At 34.2% G+C, this 16,385-nt stretch overlaps 3 protein-coding genes across 4 annotated transcripts; 2 read left to right on the top strand and 1 right to left on the bottom strand.

The window, feature by feature from the left end:
• The first annotated feature begins 3,273 nt into the window (after positions 1-3,273).
• On the top strand, positions 3,274-5,980 carry LOC109181051 (acid phosphatase 1). The gene is made up of 3 exons (XM_019330809.1): positions 3,274-3,754; positions 4,709-4,921; positions 5,615-5,980. Exons 1-3 carry the CDS (start codon positions 3,357-3,359, stop codon positions 5,790-5,792), a joined length of 789 nt encoding a protein of 262 aa, XP_019186354.1. The 5' UTR covers positions 3,274-3,356; the 3' UTR covers positions 5,793-5,980.
• A 1,271-nt stretch (positions 5,981-7,251) lies between these two features.
• Positions 7,252-9,069, top strand: LOC109180884 (V-type proton ATPase subunit E-like). 2 transcript variants are annotated; one of them, XM_019330589.1, is made up of 7 exons: positions 7,255-7,403; positions 7,484-7,626; positions 7,879-7,979; positions 8,054-8,210; positions 8,339-8,535; positions 8,631-8,730; positions 8,868-9,069. In XM_019330589.1, exons 2-7 carry the CDS (start codon positions 7,525-7,527, stop codon positions 8,901-8,903), a joined length of 693 nt encoding a protein of 230 aa, XP_019186134.1. In that variant the 5' UTR covers positions 7,255-7,403; positions 7,484-7,524; the 3' UTR covers positions 8,904-9,069. The 2 variants fall into 2 exon arrangements, with proteins under 2 accessions (XP_019186133.1, XP_019186134.1); XM_019330588.1 differs by lacking the exon at positions 8,868-9,069 and having other exon boundaries at positions 7,252-7,403; positions 8,631-8,859.
• A 51-nt stretch (positions 9,070-9,120) lies between these two features.
• Positions 9,121-12,088, bottom strand: LOC109180883 (BTB/POZ domain-containing protein At3g08570). Its single transcript, XM_019330587.1, has 5 exons — positions 11,983-12,088; positions 11,635-11,853; positions 11,078-11,144; positions 9,831-10,982; positions 9,121-9,745 (listed from the first exon to the last, which is right to left on the bottom strand). Exons 1-5 carry the CDS (start codon positions 12,033-12,035, stop codon positions 9,221-9,223), a joined length of 2,016 nt encoding a protein of 671 aa, XP_019186132.1. The 5' UTR covers positions 12,036-12,088; the 3' UTR covers positions 9,121-9,220.
• Between the last annotated feature and the right edge of the window lie 4,297 nt (positions 12,089-16,385).

Below are 16,385 nucleotides of genomic sequence, written 5' to 3'. Positions count from 1 at the left end.
ACCACTATAGTCGAGGACGATTTTGGGTATTAACTCAATTATAATATATACATAATTTATTAACTAAAGGTACATAATATGGTAATTACACGTAGTAGTTTTAGACCATGTTCTACAATACAAGATGGGTCTTAGTCCATGGTATTGACATATGAATAGTCATTGTAAAGTATTACTTTGACAGGGCGTTTGGTTAGAGGAATTTTAAATTCCCTTCCCACTTAATTCTTACCTAATTCCAAAGGCCATTAAATTCCGTAGTTTGGTTGGAGGGAATTGCAATTCCCCCATTTTCATGGAATTAAAATCCCATGTCCCCCCTGGTATTTTAATTCCTGGGAAAAAAAAGATAGTGATGAGTCAAAATTATCCCTTCCTTTTTTAACCTAAAATTAATGTCTAACAACAATAATGGACATTTTTGACTTTATACTACTTATTCCCTTTCAATTCCCATGTATACCAAACATTGGAATTGAAATTCCCAGTAATTCTATTCCTGTCAACCAAACACTGGAATTTAAATTCCCACTTTATTCCCAGTAATTCAACTCCCATAGAATTACAATTCCTTTCCCACATAATTCCCTCTTTCCAACCAAACGCCCTGTGAGTGGTGTCCATTACCTGTCTGAGTCAAATCACATTGGATTTGGATTATATTTTTCTATTTGAGAAAGTAAATTTTATTTATTCATACAATCAAAATGAAGCAGCTATATATACATCGTCATCAACTAGCTCCTTCACAATATTTGCCCCCACCACATAAATTGTTAATTTAAAAATTGACCCTAATCGACCCCATTGGAGGGTTCATAGAAGTTAAGCAACCACCGTACGTTAATTTCCACAATTGTATGGAAATAAAGAAAACATTATATTATATTTGGTTGTGTCGTGTCAGATTACAATTTTAATTTGTCAAAAGCTAGAGAATGGAAAGCTTTATGAAAGAGGGATGGCCAATAAGTGTATGTTGTATAATAATATTGCTTTTTGACAATTTTTTTCTTTTTTCTTTTCTTGATACAAAGGGTGAAAAGAAATAAAGAATTAAAATCTACACAAAACGGGTCCAAGTGATGCCCATATATAGGCCGTAGTATCAACAAAACTTAGTAGTTAAATATCTTTTGAAGGATTCTCGAGAACAGATAAATCAAGATTGATGTGAAGGATCATCACAAGTTGCGGCTATACAATTAGTGTAAGAAGGAATTCCAGTGGTTATACATTGGATCATAGTCCACACAGTGCTATGTGTATAATGTATCATAGTCATCAAATAAAATTGTAATTTAATTAAAATGATATTTTAGTGTTGCTTTAATGAAATTGTAATAGACCCCGTGGTTGCCTTCTTGGAGAAGGCAACTGTCTCTATGGTCGTCGATTGATTTATTGTCGGAAATGTCGCCGAAAATAGCTGGAGGTTGCTGGAATGTTGAATGGAACCTTAGTGACCTATAGTAGCAGGTCACTAATTGATTTTTGGACTTTATTGCACTAAAATGAGATGTTGATGTATTTAATTGCAACTTTAAAAAGTTTAGGGGTCTAATTGACTTTTTAGGCAAAATTTGATCGCATTTTTTGAATGCTACTAGCTCTATTACATTGTAGTATCTGTTCATATACTTTCTCAACCTACTGAAATACTGAGGCTCGAACTTACAACCTTCCAAATGCAAGTCCAACCCGAGTACCATTAGACCACATAGTCCTGGTAAAATTCGATAGCATATTTGACCATTTTTCCTAATTAAAATTATACTTTAGTGCTGCTATAATGAAACTAGTGTATGTGAAAAATGAAACTAAAAGATAGAGTCATACAATACTATATATTATCAAATGAACTTGAAGTGCAATTAATATAATACTTCAACATTACTATAATTAAACTAATGTGTGTGAAAAATAAAAACAAAAAAATAGAGCTCATGCAATAATGCATATTGTCAAATCAAACTATGGTAGATTTAAAATGATACTTTGGTATTGCTATAAATGAAACTAGTGTAAGTAGATTTTAGTGCCATATTTTTCAACTGATTTTTAATAAAGTCCTAAACCAATTAAACCGGTTGAAACCGGAAAAAATAACAAAATAAAAATATGAAGAGACAAAAATGTCCTAAAAGTATATTATTTGTGTCCTGAATGTACATTATTTGATAATATATAAAGAAAGTACTTTCAAATAATGTACTTTATGTGTTAGAATAATGTATTTTTTATTTATAATTTATACAAATGTGTGGATAATGGTCCATGAAATAATAATCCACTTTGTGCGTGTTTATGATATCTGACGCTGCTCCCACTACCACCCGTGGAATGCTATTTTTCTTCCACAAATTTACATTTAACATCCACAAATTTATATAAATTAAAGAAAATTTGCTTCTTTAAAAATATGCAAGGAGAATAATAAAAACTACGGAGTATTAAACAAAAATATGTGCCTTACCAAAAAGTATCAATTTCATTGCATAATCTCTCAAACAACTCCAAGAAAATGTAAACAAAGATCACTGGTATAACAGAAATTTACTTCTATTCTTTGGGGGCATTGAAGAAAAAGTTAAGAAATTTACTTTTAATTTCAGATATACATCGAAATTTGAAATAGGGATTGGCCGACAAATATCAATTAAAATTAAGCAACTAATGAATTAATTTAACTGCCAAGTACTTTGTAATTTAATGATATTTTTGTGACTTTCTGATATCAAATTAAAAAATATTTATATTTTATATATTATATGTTCGTATTTTAGATTATAATATAGGTTGTGGAGTTTACTAAATGAATCTAATATAATTGCCATTCCATGCGTACCCCTGAGAGGAAGGCAGTGTGTACTTTACTTCCAACCACCATTGTCTTCATCTTTCGGTGCTCCTCCTAATTATTTACGCCATATATTATTGCACTAAACTTTATATTACATATTGAAAATGAATATATAATATAATAAATTTGCAGAATTCTACAAATTCTATGAACTTGCGTGCTGATCGAGCTAGCAGTTTTTCCAATCGAATTTGACTTTTATTTATTATTTGGTCTACGGTACTCGAAAACTTAATTTACTTATAATTGATATACTCAAATTGAGAAGGCTACAACTCGATATTCAAATTTTCTCCCTTTTAATTAATTTCCCTTTTACTATATATTGACAAAGTAAAAGACAAAAAGGTGGTATAAGGTAGGGCCTCCAAGCTGCTTATATATATACAAGTGCATATTACTACCAATGTTCATCATTTCCTTCATTATATTCTGTTATAAGATAATCTATTCTATTTGTCTCTATTCCCATTCCTTAATCTTCACAGGTCTTATGATTTGCGAGATGATGCAAAGGATTAGGGAGATAATTGTGGTGGTGTTTTTAGCCCTGTGCTCAAAAACAGTTAGCGGTAGTAGTAGGGAGTGGAGGGCGGCGGCGCAGCTGGCGGAGGACGGCGGCGACGGGCCGTATTGCCAGAGCTGGAGGCTGGCGGTGGAGGCGAACAATGTGCGTGCATGGCGCACGGTGCCCAAGGAGTGCCTCCGCCACATCGAGAGCTACATGACCGGCGGGCAGTACGAGCGCGACCTCAGCTTCACCGTCGACGCCATATTTAGCTTCGTGGATAACGAGGTTTCCCTCTCCGGCGACGGACTCGACGCCTGGATCCTCGACGTCGACGACACCTGCATCTCCAATCTCATTTACTACCAAACAAAACGCTTCGGGTATCATATCTATCACATAACAACTCAATGTTATTAATTAGATATATTTGTTTTTTTTTTTTTTTTTTTTTTATGACCCAAGGGAAATTCACCATCACTATTTGATGGTGTGTATTGGGTATTTGATAAATATAATAAGAGTTAATACCATCCAAGGTCCTCCGAGTATAGTGTTTTTGCCACATTTAGTCCTAAACTTTCAAATTGACCACATGTGGTCCTTCGATTTTCAAATTTAACCATTTGTGGTCCAAGTTAACCACCCATGGTCCTTCAACTATTAAATTTTAACCAACCATGGTCCTTTCAAGAGGATCACAACTGGTTAAGTTTTGAAACTTGAAGGACCATGAGTGGTTAACTTGGACCACAATTGGTTAAATTTGAAAGTCGAAAGACCACAGATGGTCAATTTGAAAGTTTAGGACTAAACGTGGCAAAACCACTATACTCGGAGGACTTCAAACGGTATTAACCGATATAATAATTATAGTACTTCAAGGATGAGAATCATGTTTTATGTCTGCCCACAGACTGCTCAGTTGGTACTCGATGAAATTGTATGTCAGGATGCAAATAGAGACCTGGCAGTCACCCATATGGGAATTTCACCCAATATAGTGAGCTTTTTTGGGGCACTAGTCCTCTTACCTAAAAAGTCACTGAGTTAACTTGATTACACATCCACCATCATATTAACACTAGACATTGGTCTTCACCTAAGAGACCACTAAATCGTCACGATACCTTATCTCCCCACCATCTTGTTGGGTCGAGTGTGGAGAATTTTTAAGATAAGAAATTTCATATTTTTAACCAGAATTATGATTCAGCCACTCGATTTTTCATTATGTATATTAATTCAAACTTTGAGTTATTATATTTAACTAAAAGTAGTTGAGATTTATATTTAAAATGTTTATAATTGTATGGTGAATGATTATGTGTATGTAGGTGTGACCCATATGACCCTGCAGGGTTTAAGGCATGGGCAACAAAAGGAGAGTGCCCAGCCATTCCATCAGTGTTGAGCCTATTCAAAAAGTTGGTCAAAAGTGGCTTTAAGGTTTTTCTCCTCACGGGTAGAAGTGAAGATGCCTATGAACGTGCTACTATCAAAAATCTGCGTAACCAAGGATTCATTGGCTATGAACGCCTAATATTAAGGTACAATTAATTATTAGATGAAAAAAGTATTGATGATGAATTAGTTTAATTGGACATAATATTGGTGTCACTCATCTAATTTGGTCAAGCAATTGACTTGATAGTTATAAAATTTTAAGTTCAATTATCTGAAAGAGCTGTCTATTAGTTTTTTTTTTTTTTTTTTTTTTATTTAAACTGGTCAACCTAATCAGTTATGAACAATCTAGGTTGTTATAATTAAAAGATGAGCTTTACTCAAGAACATATCTCCTCCGAATTACGGTCCATTTGCAAAACAGGAAAATGACTTCTGGAAAATGAGTATTTTTCAGAAAGCATTTTCTTTTCCATTGTTTGGTTACATTCTAGAAAATCGTCTTGGTGTGTTTGGTTCATTTTATGGAGCATAATTATTTTTAATTTTAAATATTTAAAATATACAATGATGGTGGTGGGGGTAGTGGCGGCAGTGCGTGATTGACTACTCCACTGCTGCAAACGGAAAATAACTTCCCAAATAAAAGGGGAAGCCATTTTCCAAAAAATCTCATTTATTTTTCATTGACCATACCTTTATTTTCCATTGACTTTCATTTTTCTCCTCTAGTCGAACACTAAAAACCCGAAAAATAATTTTTAGAAATTATTTTTCGGATTTCCAAAGACGCCCTAAATCATTAATTAATGTTATGATTTAAATGTGTATATCAGGACGGGGGCTAATAAGAACCTAAGCGCAGTGGCATATAAATCAAAGATAAGGAAGCAGCTAGTAAAAGAAGGATACAAAATATGGGGAAACGTGGGAGACCAATGGAGCGACCTTCAAGGAGATCATGTTGGCAATCGCACATTTAAACTTCCCAATCCTATGTACTTTGTTCCTTGATAACTAATGTTTTACTAAATGGGGCATGCCATTTTAAGATTAAACTCTAAATTCAAAAATTTCTTATCTCTTTAATTTTGGAGGTACGAGATATGTCTTAATTAAAGAACATGTAATGTATTATTTAATCGGAAGAATCTCATCAATTTGTACATATGTGGCATATATATATTTTCTTTTAGTAGAAATTGGTTCGCCGATTAAGTAAATTATATGATGTTAGAGTAAGTATTTAGATATTTTAGATATGTCAAAAAGGAAGTGTTTTGATCTAAAATTTGAGTATAGTTGTTTGTAAGGATTGTAACAAAATAATGTTAGTTATTGAGTTGGGCTTATTGGGCTATCTTAGCACCCAATATTGGACATTTTATTATGTATATTTATTGGCAATTTATATCCTATACTACGGCGTGCGTTGCACTGTGCGCTTAGATGTAAAACGACGTCGTTTTAATTTTTATTTTATTTTTTGAAATTTCTCGCCCCAGTGTATGGCAGTTAATTTTTCTTTTTAAAAAAAAAAAACACTGTTCAAAAATGTACATAATGTTATACTAGAATACACATAATCGTATACATGAATGTACATAATTATATAACAAAATATACATACTCTTTTTAAAAGATAATACACATAATCTAACATAATACATAATAAACATAAACTTTTAACATAATACACATCAACTCTTAACATAATACGCACAAATTTTCTGATTCGGATGTACATAATTATATAAAAATAATGTACATAATTGTATAAAAAATGTACATAACTGTATGAACAAATATACATAATTGTATGAACAAATATACATAATTGTGTGAACAAATATACATAATCACAGCAACTTCCTACTGCGCCTCCCAAAACGACGTCGTTTTGGGAGGCGCGCCGCCGTGCTTTAGGGTATAACGATTATAAAATTTTAGTATTTAGGGTATAACGATTATAAAATTTTAGTATTGAATATTTAAATTTCTATCTTATTTAAACGTGTGGCCCATTAATCATTTGATTATAAAAATCTTTAGTATTGATATATGATTTATATAACACACAATAATTTGATTGGAGGGTATATATTGGATTGTAGTTTTTTACGAAATCCTGAGTACATGTGTATTAGATCTTTTTATTTGTAGTTGTCCTTATTGAAATTGTTTAATATGTTACACGTGAAATATAAGATTGTAAATAAAATAGTATAATCTCAAGGCTATATTGAAATTATTTTTTCGGTTCAAATGAAGTGCGAAACTCCAAAAATGTAAAGAAGAGAAAACATAGTTATATGCCGTAGCTAAATTTCATAAAAGAGAGAGATAGAGAACGAGAACAAAAAATTTGATTTATAGAGATAAAATTAATATATTTTTCATCTTTTACTCTTTTATGGAGAAAAGTAAAAATAAAAAATAAAAATAAAAAATAAAAATAAAAATTGGCGCGTTTGAATAGGAGACTATGCCGGAGGCAGGTAGTAGGAATGCCAGTACCTTACCGGAGCATTTACCTAGGCCTGAAATTCGCCATTTTCAGCGATGAGATTGCGACCGCTGTTATCTGCAACCATCAAAACACGATCGCCACTGTATTTCCAGCATGTATGTAAAGCCATTTCCGCGCGGCTATACATTTCGCTCTGCTCTTCCCAACTGAAATTGTTTTTTTCTCCACTTCACAGGACCAAAATTATCAACAAAGTAGGCAGCAACAGAACCGAAAATGAACGATGCCGATGTTTCGAAGCAAATACAGCAGATGGTCAGATTCATCCGGCAAGAAGCCGAAGAAAAAGCCAATGAGATTTCTGTATCTGCTGAGGAGGTTTTCTTCCCTCGTCCTTTTCTCTCTTTAGTTTTTTATTTTCATTCGATTTCAACGTGAAAAAATAAAAATATACAGATAAATCCATGTGATCGTTGATCGTTGCGAGGGATGTGAATTTCATCTGTATGATCGTTGCAAATTCGTCTGTGTGATTGAATTTAGTCGTATAAATCGATGTTTCTGTTTGATTTTTGTATTTACAATAATTCTCCGTATGTGAATATGAATAAACTTGGTTTTTGGTTGCAGGAATTCAACATTGAAAAGCTGCAATTAGTTGAAGCAGAAAAGAAGAAGATCAGGCAGGAGTACGAGCGTAAAACCAAGCAGGTTGAAGTTCGCAGGAAAATGTGAGTTCCACATACTACTCCTCATTGTTTGAGTTTACCTAGGGTTTTAATGGCTAAAACTATCACTGTTGCAGCGAGTATTCTATGCAGCTAAATGCTTCTCGTATCAAGTTTCTCCAAGCTCAAGACGATGTTGTCAATGCCATGAAAGAGTCTGCTAGCAAGGAACTCCTGCGCGTGTCTGAAGACAAGATTGCCTATAAGAAACTTCTCAAGGGGTTGATTGTTCAGGTATTCAGGATTTGAAAAGATTCAAGCTACATTTTACGAGTTTTTAATGAAATGGATTGATTTCTGCTTTCCATAGTGGTTGTTGAACTGAGAGAACTGAGAATGCATTTTCTGTAACATCTATCTAGAGTCTGCTAAAGTTGCAAGAGCCATCAGTGTTGCTGCGGTGTAGGGAGATGGATGTTGCACTGGTGAAATCGGTGGTGGAAGAAGCTAAGAGGGAGTACGTTGAGAAAGACAAAACGCGTCGCATCCCTAACATTACTCTTGACAGTGTATATCTTCCCCCTCCTCCAAGTGGTGCAAATGTTCATGGTCCCTCTTGGTAAGATCTCTTTCTGCAACTTGTTTCAGGTTGGTTGTAGTTTTCTTAACTGGAAACTTTGGATTGATTGGTTTTCTGATGACGTGGAATGAAAGCGCTGGAGGGATTGTTCTGGCGTCTCAAGATGGGAAGATTGTGTTTGAGAACACACTGAATGCTCGATTGGATGTTATGTTCAGACGACTTCTTCCTGAGGTATGGATATTCATATCAGATTGCACTCCAGAAATCAGTAGAAAGCAATTTATTAGGTAATGCATTAAAAATGCACTCGATTGTGAGGATGCGATTACAAGTAGAGTTGTTTGTTTCTTTGATGATATTTTATGCAGATAAGGAAGCAGCTTTATTCTGCAATTAATGCATGATCATCCAAGATTGAGCCATGAAATACATTTCTATCTCAGAAGGTTTCATTTCATAGAGACTGCTTCTCTTTTGCCCAACTTACTGTAAGAGCTAATAATTACTCTGCAATTTTGCCACACTTCTAATCATGGATAAATAAATGAATGATTTTTCTTGTTGTGTTCATATTCTTGTGTTTTAACTGCTGATATCTGCAATTGGATGAGACTATTCTGGAAATCACCATATATAGGCATTGCAGGAATTGAAATTCATAGGCTATTTGCCTCATTTACAGGAAGTAAAGTATAATCTGATGAAATGTAAAACAGCTATGCTATGAAACAGAGAATCTCCTACTCCTACCAGTTTTTCCTTCTGGTGCCCTCGACTTCCTCCCAGCCTTGTGTTGTTTCCCTCCATTAGGACCGCCAAATATACCGATCCTCCCTATGCCTTTGGAAATCGAGGTTAAGAATGTTCTCCCGTGTCCTGATTTTTCCATCATCCCTTGTTTCATGAACACTTGTTCCTTCTCTAGATCACTGAGCCTCACCCTCATTCTTGATATCTCGAGCTTCAATTCTCGGTTCTCTCTCCTTAGAGAAGCGTAGGTGTCTCGGGGAGAGATGGCTGCACTTGTGACACCACTGCTGATCTTTTGGGATAGAAACCCATCCCCAGAACTTCCCGACAGTGCATTTTTCAAACGGAGCTGTTCAAAATATAGAACTTTCACAACCATCTGAACTGGGAGCCTGTCATTTTGTGCAGCATGGTTGCAGGCTTCTTGAGATAGCTTTTGGCAGTCTATGAATTTGCATAGCTTCTTGCTTTCTTGCTCAGATAGCATTGGATGAGCCTGTAGATATAAATACCAATAAACCATAAGATTGACTGAAGTATGCAGATTTCAAGTGAAAGGTTTTCAGAAGTTAGAACTTCACCTTCAAATATATATCTATAGCTCGGTAAAGTCCATCGTCAATAACACGAGCATAATCAGGCAGCACTGCTATCATAGCAATGAATTTGTCGAGACTCAAATATGGGTCAGGAGCAATTTCAGCTAGATATGTGTCAATAAGCCGCCCAACTTTCAATATAGAGCCATGGCTTGGAGAACCGATTCCTTCTGATTCATATCCACAATCTTCATTGTCTTCATCCTCAACCCGTTGCAGGAAATGTACTAAGATCCGGTGGACTGTATCAACATCGAACAGAGAATCACCAGCCTGAGTAGAAGGAATGAGCAGGTCATCTAGTAAGACCATTTCTAATCTACTGGCTATCCTCCTTTCAAGCTCAAGCCGGCATGCCAGTGTTGCGTCCACCATGATCGCCATCCTCAACATCCCGAAGAGAAAACTTAGTGGAATAGACGAGCTCTTCTCTGGAGGTAAAAGAGTCACGAGATTTTCAACAATGATTCTCTGGTTGTTTTCTGCCAAGCGAGGATATGCCCTGGCTGGATTCCATATTTGCGCCTTCCCAATACCCTTTAGGAATACCTGCGCATAATGCATCAAAGACGCAACAATGGTATCCGTACGCACCCCAGCCTGCCCCATGGCGGTGATGACCCTACAGTAAAAATCAATCCTGAGAATGGAGAGATCTTCAACCCACCATTCAAGGCACCTTTCCTTAAGCTCCAGAGGTCCACTATCATCACATTCTAAATGCGATAAGCCCGATACCAGTTGCTCCTGGCAAGCAACCTTGGCAATAGCACGAACACATCTCTCCGGAATCTCCAGCTCCTCTGCAATAGGCAATAACGTCTCACAGGCAGACAGAACCTCCACCGACTTTTCAAGGCTCTGAGCCACAACCTCGTTCAGATAGGTTTCTGTACGCACAATGAGATTCTCTTCACGAAAATCATCAGCCATTTCCAAGTACTCTGCTGCACATCGTAGATGAGCCACATTTGCAGCTGTGATTTCAAAGTTCATACCATAACAAAACTTCGCAGCAAGCTCAAACGCCTCAGGTCCACCAGGTATGTGATTGAGTTCCAGTTTTGAGAGATTCGGGTTCTTGGCTTCTGCCACCATCTTCCTGATCTTCCCACTTTGAGATACCAGAGGAAACTTTCATAATTTAAAAAAAAAAAAAAAAAAAATCAAACATATATTCAATTGATGTTCAAGTCCATTATTAAGATAGATATACCATAGGAAACTACCTTATGAAGGAGGAAGGGCTCTCCATTAACAACAATAGTAATATCCCCAGCAACATCAGAAAATATACTGCACATACATAAGATTAGTCTTAAGTGATGATGCTGTGGAAATGCAAAAAATCAATCTCTTTTTATTTATTTTTGGATAACCACCAACCACTACCCGAAAGTGTGAACTAGGTAAGAACAAGTTAAACTAGCTTATATTGCATATAGCTAACTGGCTCAGACCAAAAAGACCAATAAGCCGTTCATCTTGTAGTTACCCGTCAATAGTCTGACCAATTTGGCTGAAGTTTGCCCGAAAAATCAACTCACAAACAACAAATAATCATATTTTCAGCCATGGATCTAATGAAACAATTATGTGAGATAAAAATGGTGAAACGGAGACAGAAAAGTGAAGGAAATAGGTAAAAGTGGTAGACATTTAAGCATGCAAATTCCAGAAACAAAAGAACAATGTCGAATTAGAATCTCAGACTCAGATCAAATACTCCCATAAAAATCCGTTCCTATAAATGCGGGTCACAGAGAAATCTCCAAAGTTGAAGTACCGTGTGGCGAACGTGTTGGGATTGCCGGAGAGCTTGGGGGAGGAGGTAGTGGGCGGCGAGCGGCGGAGAGAGGTGGAGGGAGAGTGCTGCTGCGACAACATTTCGCTTCTTCTTCTTCTCCTTCGAACTGCACCGTCGCCGGAACCGCATCCACCGCCGCCGCGGCCGACGACCGAAGCTCTCACCTTCACTCTGGAACAGCACCGGAATGCCGCAACGCTGCTGCTCCCAAATGCAAGCAGGATGAAGAGAAAAGTGGACGTTAAACCGAATCCTCTCCCAAAGAAGGTTTCGTCGCCATAGCTAAAAACTGCAACTACTACTAGTCTACTACGCTCACCAAATTACCTTTTCCCCTTTCTTATTCGGCTTTTGCTTTTCTTTCCTTCGTCTCGTAGCATTGGAATGTTTCTTTCACCAATCTCGAAAACTCCCTTTTTTTTAAGCACTTTGTTTTGTTTTTTTCTTTTAATTTCTTGTCAGAATTGAAGGATAATAGTATTATTTGATGCCATGCATGCTCTTCATGTTAATTAATAACCCACAGATTTATTTCGATTTCATGTTAATTGGTATTAAATTCAAAGCAAGAATTCAAAATTTTGAATCTTTCAACATCCTCAGATGTTACAAAAACGTATTCAATTTACAGCTAGCTGCTATAAATTCTTGAGCTACTATTAGTTGTTGAATTTCCTGTCTTTTTTTTTTTTTTTTTTAATATGTCATTTGGTATCTTGCAAGATTATTTTGAATTCAATCTAGATTGCGGGCTTACCATTTGTTCCAAATTATTGATTTTTTGTCTTTGAATTTAACTTGCAAATGTAACTATGGTGTTGATAATATCAAATACAAATATATATAATATACATTAATTTACGGAAAATTTTGTATTTGTTACTCCAATATGCATCATTATAACTTTATGAGTCAAACTTTCCTTGTGATCTTAGCCTAACAAAGATATTAAGAAATAAATCAATATAGGTTGTTCATGGTTTACCAGTTCAAATTAAAAAAAAAAAAAAGTTAATAAAAAATTTTTATAGGATTCAAATTCAAAATCTTGTAGTTTTCAAAATAAGAACAAGTCTAAATACAATTAATATTGGTGTGGATAATATTAATATATACAGTGGTACATGATACATCAACACTTGTATATTACGGAGTAATATTAATGCTACAATATTACGTGTGAGCATGCCACATATTATATTTTTACATGCTTTGCGCGGGGCTTAACTCAATGGTTAGTGCAAAATAGAAATGGGGGGCGTGGCCGGATGCGATTGACAGATGAGCAATAAGCAGAAAAAAGAAAAGGTAAAGGAAATGTGGAGTCAGGAGTCAGGAGTGTGGGGGCTGTGGACTTGTCCCGAAATGCGAGAAAGAATGCAATTATTAGACTGACTGATAAACAAACAATCGCTGCAGCTTTTGTGTTCTTTTTTTTTTTTTTTTTTTTTAACCTAGCTTAATATTCATCTTTCAAAACGTGAAATCCCAACTTAACTTAAGGGTGAGTTTAGAGAGCAGGGAAATGAGTTTTTTAAAAAAAAAATTTTGGAAAAGGAGTTATTTTTGGAAAATATTTTTTTGTCGTGTTTAGTTGCATTTCAGAAAATTATCTTTGTGTGTTTGGTTATTTTTTGAAAAATGAATATAATTATTTTTAATTTTAGATATTTAAAATATACAATGGTGGTGGTGTTGGCAACAACGGCGGGTGATTGACTGCTTCACTGCAAACGGAAAATAACTTTCTAAAAAAAAAAAGGAAGTCATTTTCCTGAAAATCCCTTATATTTTTCATTGACTCCCATTTTCACCTTCTAGCCAACCCCAGGAAACGCAAAAAATAATTTTCAGACATTATTTTCGAATTTTCAAACGCACCTTAATTGACCAAGCAGTTAATCTAATAAATACAAAATTTCAAGTTTAATTTTTTGTGAGAAGTACTTATTTGATTTAGAATAGTAATTTAATTTAAATTTGATGGAGAAACTCGATTCTCACCCTGATGGAATCAAGAATGAATAATTTTTTGTTTATTATATTGAGTATTGTAATAATTTTTTTAAAATTAAAAAATTATAATCTAGTAATATTTTTTATACATCAAGTTTCCCAACTTGTGTTTTATTAACTTTATGCCCCATAACCCTTGTTCAAAAGTCGGTGAATGATTTAAATCACAAGTCGTCTAAACAACCTCACAATTATTCTATGTCATTGACTTTGTGCACAAAGAATCCATCTCCACTCTCCCGCCAACTTGAAGAGTCCAAAGACATAAACTCTAGTCTAGAGAATCCTAACTAGATCCAAAATATTGTTCGGGAATAAACTTTAGTGTTATTATTAGATACAATGCACTAATTAAATCACACTTATAAATAATAAAATAATCCATAAATCAGATCGGTACCAACATACAAGCATTGTGTTTAATAGACACACATGTTGAGTAAATTGAAAGGATAAGAAATATTATAATCTTTTCCTGAGGAGCTTTTGTGTCGGCTGATCTGTAACGAAAGCTCCAATGCCCATTTATTTGGGTGGCCGACTGCTAGTCAAAGTCCAAACCACCCTCCATCACTAATGACTCTCACTTTTTCTTTTGGGTTATTTTCAGTTTTTCATTTATCCTCCCCAAAAATACTAAACACTTATATAATTATCATATAAATAAATGTTTATCTATATGGTAAAATGTCACCCTAACTATTATATCGGGAAGTGATTATTTATAAGTGATAAATGCAAGTATAAAATGAACTTTTTTTTTTTGAAAGCGTATAAAATGAACTTAATTTGTCCCTCTCAACTAAAAGTGCTTAAACAATACATCTGTCCTTGTATTAATTTTTTAAATTAATTAAACAATTTTAGTTGATAACGTAATTATATCAATTTCGGCGAACAATTTCAAATTTTAAAAAATAATCAGTTATCGATTTTTAAAAAATTAAAATGTACAGAGTACTAAATTAACTGAATTAAGCGAATGAATATCAATTTCAAGAGCATCCAATATGCAAAACCAATCATTAAAAATTGCTTTTTAATCATAAAGTTATACTTTTTGGAGTTTTTCCCATATATAAAGATATCAATGGATGAACCACAATGATGATGAATGAATTAGAGAAGAGGTGGTGTAGCGTTAGCAATGGAAGATGGTGATGGTCAACAATGGTGGTGGTAGCCATAACAACAACGACAGGTGACAAGCAAAGTGATACGATCTAAAAGGATTGCAAAATGTGTGAAATAATTACAAGATCATATTTTAATTTGGGACTTACCTTTATTTGGATATAATTAGTATAGTTAGATAATTATGAATAATTATTGTATCATTAAAATCAAGAATAATTAAAATTAGTGATAAGATGCGAAATACCATATACTCATATAACACCTCTGTGACTCATTGAGGGAAGATTACAAGATCGAACTCCGGTGGTGGATATTGACTCATTGGACTGCAACATATAAAGAAAGTATAGAATAGAAACGAGGTGGTGAGATATTGACTCTTTGAACTGCAACAGATAGAGAAAGTATATAATAGATACTACTTTGTAATAGAGTTAATAGTGTTTTTTTTAAAAAATCATATGAAAAGGGATGGCTAAGTTGATGAAGTATAATTCTCGTACCAGTAAATCATGAGTTACACATGAACAATGTTTATCTCGTATACACTGAACGTTTGGTTGGATCATTTTGTCATGGGAGTAACATTTCTAGAAATGAGCTATTACCTCCGCAAGGGGAATAGTCATTCCTAGAGGGGAAGGGGGAGGGGGGGGGGGGGGGGGGCGGAGACTTGGTATTAGCTATATATTCCTATGTCACAAATATCAAAAATACTCTTTGCACGTTATAACATATTTATATTTATTTAATAAATATAATGTATTATATATATTTATATATATTTAATTAATTTTTATCTATCAATCTATCAATAAATATATATATATATATATATATATATATATATATATATATATATATATATATATAATTAACTGTGTCAGACTCCTTAATTATGGAGCCTTAGCTCCTAAATTAAGTAGCCTATCCATCTGCATGCTTAGCGGATGGGCATTGCAAGTTTGCCTAGCGGATGAGCATTGCAATTGAAATTATGGAGCCTTGATGCTCCTTTTATAGGAGCCTCAAGGCTCCATTCTTCACTTCTCCAATCGATGTTGTTGTTATTCTCTCTCTTACACAGATATGCATATACATGTATATAAATATAAATAAATAAATAAATATATATATATATATATATATATATATATATATATGTATGTATATAACATTCAGTATATCATAATCATATTCATTATTATTATTATTATTATTATTATTATTATTTTGTATAAGGGTATTTATGTCTTTAAAACCTATTCCATTTCTATTCATTTAACCAACCAAACACTGAAATAAAATTATAAAGTCTATTCCTTCAGCCAACCAAACAATAAAATACAATTCCTATTCTATTCCTTACCTATTCCATTCAATGTGAAATAGCATTCCTATTCCCTCAAATTCATTATGTGAACCAAACATACTGTGAATTACACATGAACAATGTTTATCTCGTGTACACTTATGATAAAGTTGCCAATTTTCCTCATCATTCAAAAAATAAATATTCCGTAAATTAAAAAAGCACAAAAGCATTTGAACTCAAAAGAATGGGCTCTTATAAGAGC

This window comes from Ipomoea nil, unplaced genomic scaffold (assembly GCF_001879475.1).
Source record: "Ipomoea nil cultivar Tokyo-kokei standard unplaced genomic scaffold, Asagao_1.1 scaffold1043, whole genome shotgun sequence".
Taxonomy (NCBI): Eukaryota; Viridiplantae; Streptophyta; class Magnoliopsida; order Solanales; family Convolvulaceae; genus Ipomoea; species Ipomoea nil.
The sequence above is the reverse complement of the archived record's forward strand: the minus strand, read 5'-3'. Positions and strand labels throughout refer to the sequence as shown.

Excerpts from the sequence above, each read along its gene's own strand:
- LOC109180884 (XM_019330588.1), top strand. The coding sequence starts at position 7,525 with ATGAACGATGCCGATGTTTCGAAGCAAATACAGCAGATGGTCAGATTC. Across the intron at positions 7,980-8,053 it reads GTTGAAGTTCGCAGGAAAAT|CGAGTATTCTATGCAGCTAA; the intron begins GTGAGTTCCACA and ends TCACTGTTGCAG. Across the intron at positions 8,211-8,338 it reads TCAAGGGGTTGATTGTTCAG|AGTCTGCTAAAGTTGCAAGA; the intron begins GTATTCAGGATT and ends ACATCTATCTAG.
- LOC109181051 (XM_019330809.1), top strand. The coding sequence starts at position 3,357 with ATGATTTGCGAGATGATGCAAAGGATTAGGGAGATAATTGTGGTGGTG. Across the intron at positions 3,755-4,708 it reads TACCAAACAAAACGCTTCGG|GTGTGACCCATATGACCCTG; the intron begins GTATCATATCTA and ends ATGTGTATGTAG. Across the intron at positions 4,922-5,614 it reads TATGAACGCCTAATATTAAG|GACGGGGGCTAATAAGAACC; the intron begins GTACAATTAATT and ends TGTGTATATCAG.
- LOC109180883 (XM_019330587.1), bottom strand. The coding sequence starts at position 12,035 with ATGCTACGAGACGAAGGAAAGAAAAGCAAAAGCCGAATAAGAAAGGGG. Across the intron at positions 11,854-11,982 it reads CGAATAAGAAAGGGGAAAAG|CGTTGCGGCATTCCGGTGCT; the intron begins GTAATTTGGTGA and ends TGGGAGCAGCAG. Across the intron at positions 10,983-11,077 it reads AGCCCTTCCTCCTTCATAAG|TTTCCTCTGGTATCTCAAAG; the intron begins GTAGTTTCCTAT and ends AAATTATGAAAG.